The sequence below is a fragment of the Rhinolophus ferrumequinum genome, chromosome 2 (genome assembly GCF_004115265.2).
Source record: "Rhinolophus ferrumequinum isolate MPI-CBG mRhiFer1 chromosome 2, mRhiFer1_v1.p, whole genome shotgun sequence".
NCBI lineage: Eukaryota > Metazoa > Chordata > Mammalia > Chiroptera > Rhinolophidae > Rhinolophus > Rhinolophus ferrumequinum.
In genome coordinates this window covers 100,151,434-100,163,087 of record NC_046285.1, presented here as the reverse complement: position 1 = coordinate 100,163,087, position 11,654 = coordinate 100,151,434, and the positions used below count along the sequence as shown (strand labels likewise).

The 11,654-nt window shown below is 41.0% G+C and overlaps 1 protein-coding gene across 1 annotated transcript; it reads left to right on the top strand.

Moving 5' to 3' along the window:
* The first annotated feature begins 5,489 nt into the window (after nucleotides 1–5,489).
* SMIM34 (small integral membrane protein 34) lies at nucleotides 5,490–9,003 on the top strand. Its single transcript, XM_033125068.1, has 2 exons — nucleotides 5,490–5,758; nucleotides 8,591–9,003. Exons 1-2 carry the CDS (start codon nucleotides 5,752–5,754, stop codon nucleotides 9,001–9,003), a joined length of 420 nt encoding a protein of 139 aa, XP_032980959.1. The 5' UTR covers nucleotides 5,490–5,751.
* Nucleotides 9,004–11,654: the final 2,651 nt, after the last annotated feature.

Genomic DNA, 11,654 nt, shown 5'->3' with positions numbered 1-11,654 from the left:
TTTATCAGGCGAGGTTATCATCGATCTACTGGCTTCATCAGAAAAATTGGGAAGTTTTCTTCTTTCTCCATCCTGTAGAGCAGCAAGAAAACTGTTCTCTCATTAGTAAAGGTTTAGTAGGACTCACCTGTGAAACTGTCTGAACCAGGTGCTTCTCTGGGTGGATGACTCCAGCAAGATTTTCAGCGTCTTCTACGGTAACAGATATTTTCTGATTTTTTAAATCTCTTTTGGGGTTAGTTTTGGTCATTTCTATTTTCCTAGGAAATCATTCATTTGGTCAAGATTTTCAAATTTATTTGCATAGACTTAGGCAGAGGAATTGAGGACTCATCCCTTTGATTCCCTCTGTATCTATTGCTACTCCATTCACAATCCTTATTTTGTATATATTTTTTCTCCTTTATTTCTTTATTAAGATAGTTAATGGTTTATCCATTTTATTTCTTTTTTCTTTTTCTTTTTTTTTTTTAAGGAATCAGCTCTTAACTGTATTCACTAGTATTACTGTTTTTCTGGTTTCTAAATTCTGCTCTCATCCTTTTTAATCATTTCCCCCCTGCTTTCTTTAGGTTTATTTTGTTATTCTTTTCCAAACATCTGAAATAAGATACTTAATTTAAAATTTAAAAGCAGTTTTATTGAGATATAATTTACATACCATAAAATCTATCCATTGTAACAGTAGAGTTTGATGAATTTTCATAAATGTGTACAACTGTGAACCATTACCACAAGCCAGTTTTTAAATATTTCCATCAGCTCTAAAAGTTCCCTCGTTCCTGTTTTCATCAATTCCTACTCCCACCTCTCACCCCAGGCAACCACTGTCTCTGGAATTTTGCCTTTTCCAGAAATTTCATATAAATGGCATCATGCAATATGTGGCTTTTGTGTCTGGCTTCTTTCACGCAGCATAGTGCTTTCAAAGTTCATGTGTGTGTACTGCTGAATAGCATGACTCTTTCCTCACCTCCTCCAGCTTCTGGAGACTCGTGACATTCCTTGGTTTTCAGCAACGTCACTCCAGTCTCTGCGTCTGCCCTCACATGGCCTTCTTCCTGTGTCTCCATGTGTCTTTTCCTTTTCTGTCTCTTATAAGAATATCACCTTTGGATGTAGGATCTACTCTAATCCAAGATGATTGAGCTCTTTTTCTTAATTACTTTTGCAAAGGCCATTATTCCAAATAAGGTCATACTTGAGGTTCCAGGTGGACATATCTTTTGGGGGAATACTGTCTTAATCTGTTCAGGCTACCATAACAGAGTACTACAAACTGAGTGGTTTAAACACCAGAAATGTATTTCTCATGGTTCTGGAATCTAGGCATCCAAATCAAGGTGCTGGCAGATTTCGTATCGGTGAGAGTTCTCTTCCTGGCTTGCAGATGACCACTTCACTGTGTCCTCACATTGCGGACAGAGAAGAGGAAGCAAGCTCTCTGGGTGACTTTTATTTTAAGGGCACTAATCCTATCATGAGGGGCCCCCCTCCCTATCCCATCTAAGCCTGATCATGTCTCACAGGCCCCACCTCCAAACACCGGCACATTGGAGGTTAGGGTTTCAACATAAGAATTTTGGGGGGAGACAATTCCATTCATAGCAGACATCATTCAACCTACTACACAAACTAATGAAGTTCTGTGCATTCTACTTTCTAAATATCTCTTGAATCCATTGGCTTTCATCTTTTTCTGGTCCTCCAATTTCAAAGGCTGTCAGCTTCCTTCTGCACCTCCCTGCAGATAGGCAGTGACATTAAAGTCCCTAAATGCAGAGAAGACAATAATAAAGTTAAAAGCAAGAATGACATATAAATGAAAGATTTTTAAATATGCAAACCATCTTTTAAAAGTCCTCTAAAAGGTTGTACCCCCTGCAGAGGCAGAAACATCCAGAATCTGTGTTCTTGACCAGTTGGGGCTGCGAGCGTTCTTTGTCTGGACTGGGGCAAGAAAGAAGCTTGGTTGCTGTCCACTGAACTCCTAAACGGTCATCATTTTTAATGTCCTTTTACATTGAGGGTGTCAGAGTTGGTAGTGAGGTCTACCCCGAAAATACTCCTTAGAAACAATGCCAATTGTGGATATGAGCATTTGTTTATTGATATTTTTCAATGCCAGTTCTGACACCTTGAAATTCAAAAGCCCTTGTTTCTTTTTATTTTTTCCTCTTTTTTTCAGAGAATCAAATCTACATCATTGCCACCTTTGCTTCCAATGGAGACATCCATTCAAAGCTGACTGTCTCTGGAGTGCACCAGAAATTAAAAAGTCATGGCCCTCTGGGAGAGTTCAGTCTTGAACGTCAAAGAAGCCAGGCAGTATTGGGGTCCTTTCTCCCAGAACTGTAGCTCAGACAAATATTTACTGGGTGAGTGGCTTTGCATGATTGCGTTTAGGTCAGTATTTGTCTAGACTGAACCAGAAGGCCTAAGGAGATATACACAAGTAGGAAGGAAATTCTTGGCCCTCGTGGTGGTACAAGTTGTTCCATTTCGCTGTTATGTAAGCATTCGGGAATGATAAGCAGTTCACGCCATCATACTACACACAAAGGCAGGCAGCTTCCCTGCCCTGCGACCACGTCCCACTCCCAGGGACACGGCACTTTACATTAGATGGTACCATGTGGCCGCAGCCGTGACAGAATAGAAAATCCTTTTTAAAAAGAGCATTTGTATTTTTCTATACAAACTGTAAACTTTATTTTCCTACTGCCTGTCAGGGCTCTCTGTGTTAAAACAAACAACAACAACAACAAATAAGATGAGGTTTACATTGTAGTATAGCATGCATGCAAAAAAGTCCACACACATAGGTATACAGTTCTGTGAAGAGCCCCAAACGGAACAAACCCACAAAACAGACTGTGCCTAGCACCCTCTATGCCCCTTCTCGTCACTTACCCCCAGCTGAAAGATATCCATTTTCCTGTCTTCTAACATCATAATATAATTTTGACCAACAGGGAGGGTTTCAAGGTCATGGATATGCTTCAGCAGTGACAGTCTACAATTCAACCTGCAGGGCAAGCACTCGGGATTATTCATGGGACCCTGGGTCCAGCCTGAAGGTGACATTCAGGGTGTGGAGGGAGAACGCCTTTGGTGTCAGACATTCCAGCTCTGGCACCTACGAGTTGTGTGACATTGGGCATGTCACTTCTCTGAGCCTGAGTGTCCCTGCCTTCAAGGGGAAACAATATTCCTGCCTTGCAGAGATTCTAGAAGCAGAAACCACATGGAAAGCACCTGTCACAGAACTATTCCCTAACCTTAGTGCCCCTTTCCAGGGTCGATGAGACAAAAGTCATCTTTCCTAATGTATTCCCTAGTTTTCCGGAGCTTATCACTCCCCGCGTCCTCCTGAACCGAATGCCAACACCTTACGACTTCACAGATGGCACACTCTCTGAAGCCTCCAGGTCTTGGGCACCATCTGCCTGGCTGAGCCCTTCCTCTCGTGAGGTGCCTGTGTTGGCAGCTCTCCAATTCAGACACCTCCACAAGGAGTGGCCCTTCCTCAGGCTTCCTCCCTGCCTTCCTGGGACTAGAGGCTACGGGATCTGTGGCTCCTCAATCTTACAGAGGAGGAAACTGCAACTCAGAGCGCAGGGGACTTGCCTGGGGTCACACAGCAAGGGCACGGCTGGGACCACAGCCCACTCCTAGCCCTTGTCACTGCCTTTGTCCTTTATCATCTGGGGCCTCCATTCTGCCCCTTCTCACCTCACACGGTCAGTGTTGGAAACCCCTGTCTGTATGGCAGAGCCTGGGTGCCATGGTCCAGCCATCCCATAGCAAGAGACAGCAAGAACCTAAATAGAACTTTAACAAAGATTTACATTTAATTAATGGGTGTATTTATTATTAATAGGTAACACGACACATAGTTAAAATTCTTTAAAGCATAAAGAACACACAGTGAGAATTCTTCCGCCTACTCTTGCCCTCCATCTGCCCAGTTCTTCTCCATCCCATGTAATTCCTGTCCTTACTTTCTCTGCCATCCTTAAAGCGGCTTTTCAATACCTACACAAGCAAAATCAGATCTATATGATTTTTCTCCCTACTGTTTTGCATAGATGGTAGCATACTCTTTTCTTTGTTGTTTTCACTCAACAATAATACATCTTGGAGATCTTTACACAGCAGTACACAAATAACTTCCTCATTCTTTTTCACAGCTGCACAGTACTCCATTGTATACCTATATTAAATTGTAATTATTAAAATATAATTCACATGCCATAAAATCCACTGTGACAGTGTACAATTTAGTGGCTTTTAATGCATTCGCAGAGTTGTGCAGCCAGCACCAGAATCGATTTTAGAACACTTTTGTTACCCCAAAAAGAAATCCTGCACCTTTCATTATCACCCCCCTCCTCCACCTCAGCTCTAGGCAACAACTAATCTATTTTCCGTCTTTATAGATTTATCTATTTTTGTTTGATAGTTCATATAAATGGAAGCATACAACATATTGTCCTTTGTAATTGGCTTCTTTCACATAGCATAGTGTTTTCAAGGTTCATCTATGTTGTAACATGTATCAATACTTCATTTCTTTTTATTGCCAAATAACATTCCATTGCATGGATAAACCCCATTTTATTTGTTCATTCATAGGTTGATAGGACTTTGAGCTGTTTCCACTTTTAGCTATTATGAATAATGCTGCGATGAGCATTTGTATACAAGTTTTGTCTGGATGTGTGTTTCCATTTCCCCTGAATATATACTTTGGAATGGAATTGCTGGATCATATGGCCTACTTTATGATTTACTTATCTAGTCCCCCACTGGTGGAAATTTCATCAAATTACGTTTTAAAAACTAACAATCCTCACAAGTTTGGCAGGTCGTGGTCATATTAGTGAGGATTTAGGAGAAATGGGCCTGGGAATAATGGATGCATCATGGAACTTGCCAAAATCTTCCAACCTGTCCTCCCTTAGTTCCCTTTTCTCCCAGATTCTTACTTGGGCACTGGGAAATGCTAGAACAAATCTACTTTGATTCAATCTACTTTGATTCCAATGTGGTCTGGGAGTCAGGGGTATGGGAAAGAGAAGCGCCACCCCTCACAGCCTGGCCCTCGAGCCCATCGCTCACTGACCTACGAAGGGGAACCCAAGGTCCCTCGGCTGTGTCCTCCTGCACCTGCTCCTTCCGGTCTGGGTTTCCTCATCCAGGAAATAATCCAAGAGGAAGCTGGTGACTCTTGCACATGGAGTTTCCTGGCCCTATAACAACAGGTCTCTGCACACCTGACCCTCTGCCACACCTGCAACAGATGCAAAACAGGGGAACTCAGGAACCATCCGGGCTATAAGTTGGTGAGACAACCTTGGGGAGAGCTTGCCACCACCACAAGGCTGGGTGGGACCTGGGAAGGCGGAAGAATCCTTGGTACCAGCATGTTTTTAAACAGTTCTTTTGCTTTCGATCTTCTCAACAAGCCAGAGCCAGGAAGTGTTTTTATTCTGAGCCAACAAAAGACAGATCAACTTAGATCCTCTAAGTAACTGAATGAGAGACAATTCATCCAATTGCTTTCTATTTGGTACTGCCTTAACTTTTTGGGGTATCATGTTACTCCCTGCTCAGGAACCTCAGTGCAGCCTGACGTCAGTGAGACTGTGACCATTTGCAAGGAGAAGGAGTTCCCTTTCATCATCTTGCCTTTCCATGGCAGCTGCTTAAACTTGCCTCCCCAAGAATCAAAAAAAAGACCACCTCATGGAATGTAAGTATTCTGCTATGATTCAAGGATGGGCAGTTCTAGAATTACATACACATTTCATGTCATTACAAGTGCAAAATGGCACAGATGAAAAGGTTTGCCTCTTCTACAAGATGTGTTTTATCCTCTAAGATACAACCTAAGTTACTCTTATTTTTTTAAGAAAAAATAAAGAACAATGTACTTCAATAATTAATATAGTGAGTTTTTTTAATATGGAAAATGGACTGGTTTTAAAAATAATTTAATGTTCTGTAATTTTAGTTGTGTGAATTTTATATGTGTTTGAACATATCATGTCATTCTATAACAATTCACAGAAAGTTCTCTGAGGTTATACATGTGTTCTGAGTTTAAACAAGTTCTCTTGCCATAATTAAGTTTATGATGTTTTTTAAAATAATTGTGGGAATTTTTCCCTCTCTTTACTTAAACTTCTCAAACATTCCACCAACTGTGGTGTAAAATTCCTGATTGTTGTACTGTTTCTTATGAGTGACAAATTTTATATAATTAAATCTGTTAATTTGGGCTTAGTTACATGTGGGCTTAGTGATTTTTAAATGGTTTCTCCCTTCCTCTAAAAGTAATAAGATTATGCACTCATTCTGACAATTAACTATAATAAAAAATACCAGCCTCTCTGAATCTTGCATTAGCAAAATGAGTTAGCAACAAACAAACATCAAATAGACAGCATTTATGGAGCACCTTTGGTCTACAAAGCAGCAAGCTATGCGATTTATCCTATGATATGTCTGAATACATCTGTGTTCACATAGAATAAAAATGGGGATTTGAAACAGTAAAGCTCCATGGGGAAATGTCCCACAGTTTTATGTACTACTTCTCTGTCTTTCATCATTTCATTTTCACAGGCTCCCCTAGGACAGAAAACAGTTTTGAATTAAACAGCAGTTAAGATCTTAATCATCTGGTTTTGGAAGGGCACACAGCGTCTTTACCCAAGGGCACTTCACCAAGGAGACCAGAGAAGTGCCCACTTCTATGCTTCCTTTTCAAAATTAATTTCTTTTTGAAATAAATACACAAGGTAAAAATGAACAAAAGGGCATCAGTGAAAAGTACATTCCCCTTCCCCTAATTCTCTTCCCCGGGGGCAACCACAGGTACCAATTTCTTGTATATTCTCTCAAAGAGAATACGTCTGTCCTGCAAACAGATAACGTATCCCCCATTTGCTTACATATATGATTTCACACTATATCGCAGTTGAATTACTTTTCCATTTATTAATATTTAGTACAAAAAAATCCTCTTTATTGGTTTTTATGGCTGCATAATATTCCAGTGCATGGAGGTTCCAAAATGTATTAAACCATCGCCCCAACAGATGCTATTCAGGCTGGTCTTACGCATTAGTCATCATGCTGCGATGACTAACCTCAAACATACATTGTTTCAAACATATTCCGGTGCATCTTTAAGATAAATTCCTACACGTAGAATTGCTGGATCAAAGGTAAGTGCATTTTAATGTCAGCATGCCCTTCAGATTGGTTGTATGAATTTACAATCTCACCAGCAATTAAACAAAGGCCTGATAATGCTGCAGGCATATCTACGCAGTGTATTCTAAAACATCATAATTTGGCAAAACTGATAGATAATAAAATGTTATCTTGTTGTAGTTTTAATTTGCAATTTTCTTATTATAAGTAATATTGAGAAGCTTTTTACATGTTCAAGGTCCATTTCTTTTTCTGTAATTGTCCGTATCCTTGGCATATTTTTCTACTGGAGTTTTGAACTTTTTCTTATACAACTGAAAGCTATTAAGCAATTTAGTGATATAAGTTGTAATTATTGTGATTTGTTTTTTGCTTTCACAGTAGGTAATAACTTTAACATTTTCTATGTACTTGAATTTAACATTTTCTTTCTTCTTTTTCATATTCTGAATTTTTGTATTAGGCTTAGAAAGGAATATCCCACTCTGAGATGATAAAGGAAAAAAATCTACCATGCTTTTTTCTAGTACTTTAAATTATTTCCTTTTTTTAATGTTAAAATCTTTGATTTCCCTGCACTGTTTTTGGAAATAAGGTGAGAGATGGGGACCCAATGCTATATTGCTCCAATGTTACTTATTGAATCCATCTTTTTTCTTACTGAGTAGGACTGTCCATTTATTACCTACCAAATTCCAATTCCTAATCTTTTAATGGTCTTTTACTCTGTTCCATTGGTCTACCTGTCTATGTGTCACAGAGTTTTAGCTATTGTGTTTTGATGGGGAGACTTTTAAGGGACAGTTGTACCTCATTGTAAAGAGCCCCCACACTCTTTGCAAAGCCCACTAAGCCACAGCTGGACTCTGGAGAAGACAATATTTATTCATTCAAAAAAATTTAAATTATTTTCTCTGACTGGTTAGTTTTAAGTTTCTGGCTGGGCTAATTTCCACTCATCACTCTTTTTTTCTCACATTATTCCTAATTAGTCTTGACGGCTGATTTTTCATTATGCAAAGTTTGTCTATTTCACAAAGAAATTCTACTGATTTTTATTGCAATTACATTAGTTGTGTAGATTATTTTAGGGACAACTGACATCTTTATGATGTTGTATCTCCTATTCAAGAAGTAGGTGTTTTAAATTCTTTTGATTTAAAAAATATATATATTTTATGATTCAAAAAGAAAATATATATGATGACATGTCTGTTGCTAGCCTCCTGCTCATTCAACAAAGGAAGCCTCTTCCAGCAGTTCCATGTTTTCCCACTGATGTGAGGACCACACTGTCTTTGGCTTGGCCAGGCAGCCCTCAGCCCAGGATGCTGGGTTTTATCTGGATCTTTCTGTTTCTCAGTGACCAAGTGGACTCCTCAGGGAGGCCCCAACCAGACCCACGCCAGCAATGTCCTGGGGCACCTGCTGAGGGTCTACATGGAGGGGAGGAATGGTACCAACTCTACCCGGGCCCTGAAGCTTCCAGATGGGACCAGCGCCGCCTGGTACATCCTCACCATAATTGGCATCTATGGAGTGATTTTCCTCTTCCGGTTGGCCAGCAACATCCTCAGAAAGAACGATAAGTCCTTGGAAGATATTTATTACTCAAATTTGACCTCCGAACTGAAAATAAAAGGACTCCAGAGCAAGGTAGCCAAATGCTCCTCATTGACCATTAGCAACAGAGCTGTCCTGAAGCCGAACCAGGCCAGCCTGGGGCCCACGTGTGGAAACAGTGGACCCCAAACTGAAATTCAAAGCATCCCGTGAAAGTCAAGGCAAGGAGGCCTCCATAGAAAAGGCCCAACTGTCTTGTGGCAAGAGCAGCTTTGGGTTTACCTGCAACCTTGAGACAGGAGCCAAGCACTTTCATGGGACTGGAAGGCATCACTGAGCCAGGGGCACTTTGGGCAGATGGGGGTGTGACCAAAGCCAGCATCTTGTTTCCTTCCCAGGCTTTCTGATGCTTTGAGATTAGAAAGCAGGGGCAGTGGCTTCCAGTCATACTCTCCCTTCAACGGAAAAACTTGTGGTCCGGGGAAGCGTGTGGGACATCCACGGTACTCGGAGGAATCTAAAATACTCCTGGGGATATATGAAGGTGGCCTCTTGTCATGGAAAGAAGGTTGAATTTGGAGTCAGATGCTCTGGATGAAAAATGTAACTTCTAGGGGTTACATGAACTTTGAGTGGTTAGTGGCTCACCTGGGACATGTGGGGGTTGGGATATATGGTCCAAAAGGGCCATGCATTCTAAAGACTCTGACTGGAGTATAGAACCAAAGTTAATATTGGAAGTTAGTCAGACGTTCTTCATTTTCATTGAGAGTGGGAGCTGTTGGAAAAAAGCATTAGTTCCGGAGTCAGAAGAACCAAACTCTAGTTTGGGTTTCATTATGAACCACTGTGGTGTCCTTGAACACACCACTTCACCTCTCTGCACCTTAGTTTCCTTATAGATAAAATGAGGCTAATAATGCCAGTTCTGCCAATCTTACAAAGCAGATAAGAACTAATGAGATCATGCATATGAACGTCTTTTGAAAAGTAAAATAAATATGTAAATATAAGCCTTGTGGGGATGGTGATGATGATGGCTGATGCTGGTGATGGTGTTGGAGTTGGTGGTGATGGTAGTGGTGGCTGATCCTGGTGGTGGCGCTGGTGGTGGTTGATTTTGATGGTGGTGCTGGTGGTGGTAATGGTGGTTAATTTTGGTGGTGGTGGTAGTGTTGGTGGTGATGGTTGATTTTGGTGATGGTGATGGCAGTGTTGGTGGTGTTGGTGTTGGTGGTGATGGTGGTGGTGACTTTGTGGAACAGGAAGCAACTAGTCTACTGGCAATTAGTCAGTAAGCGATGGCTGTATTACCTTGTTCTACAGGAAAAGCCATCTGTCTAACAGCTGATGCCCTGTGCTCTGAAGCAGGTTCTTGAGATTCAAGTTTCAATGTAGTCACTTTTAAGTTTTGTTACCTTAAACATTGTATGATTCATTCCAATGTTTTACCAGTATTTGTTACTTATACACTTGTCTCTACCTAAAAAATAAATCAGATCTTGCCTAGATGACTGATCAATTTAGAGAGCCTGTGATTAGCTGGGGCTTTCAGCAAGCAAAGAGAAAAATTGTATTTTGTACCAACTTCTTTGAAGTTCATCCAGTTCAGCTTTTGGAGATGTCCACTGGACTACAGATGAAATATTCTTTTCCTCTGTCTGCAGACAGTGGTCTACAACCAGACCCACAATTCCATAAAGGTCAGAATTAAACCCCAAGCTTTTATTTTTGGAGGGTGAGATACACTTCCAAGTATTTTTCTTTCTTTCATGTTTACCACATCATCTCATGGGCTCTCCGACAAAAGTTTTGGTTTGTTTATAAAGTTAGGATTGTTTCATATGCTTATAGGGCAGGATATGTTTTATATGCTGATAGGGCAGGATATCTTTTTCTAGCAGCCCCATCAAAGTACTACTTTCCATTAGCACAGTGTGGTTCTTATCTTGACCATGTGATTCTCCAGACACTTTCTAAGGGCATTCTAAGCTGTTTTTACTCACAATACTTGTGACACCAAATGTGTGGGTTTTTCACACCAACAACTAGTTCTCCAACTCTCCACACCCCAGCTGGGCATCCTACAATTCAGCTCCATTCCGACACTAACTGCTCAGAAAGGGCTCAGTCCCACAAGACTGCGCCCACTTCAGACGCCAGTCTCAAGTCCTAGGCTATCACCTGTACTTCTGACCAACTGACCATAAATCAGAGGCTCCCATGACCTCCTCCTCAGTTTCGATAATTTGCTTGAACAGCTCATAGAACTGAGGAAAACACTTTACCTACTAGATTACCAGTTTATTTTAATGGACATAACTCAGGAACAGGCAGATGGAAGAGACCCATGGGACAAGATATGTAGAAAGGAGTGTGGCGCTTCCATGCTTTCTCCAGCGGGCCAACCCCCCCCCCTCCAGAACTTTCATATGTTCACCAACTCAGAAGCTTTGTGAGTCACCCTTTTTAGGAGTTTTTATGCAAGTAAGTTGATTAAATCACTAGCCATTGGCGATTAATTCAATCACCAGCCTCTCCTCTCCCTAGAGTTTGGGGGATGGGGCTAAAATCGCCAATCCTCTAACAACAGTTTGATTCCTCTGGCGACAGGCCCCCATTCTGCAGCCACCAAGAGTCGATTTATTAGCATAAGCTCAGGTATTGTTGAAAGCACCTTGTTATGAATAATAAAAGATACCTCTATCATGCAGGAAATGCCAAGGGTTTTAGAAACTCCATGCTAAGGACTGGGGGACAAAGACCAAATACATGTTTCTTATGTCACAGACATGCAAAGGCTCAGGCACTCCCTGTACTATGGCCAAGGATACAGAGAAGCACAGTCTCCTGGAGAAGACAGT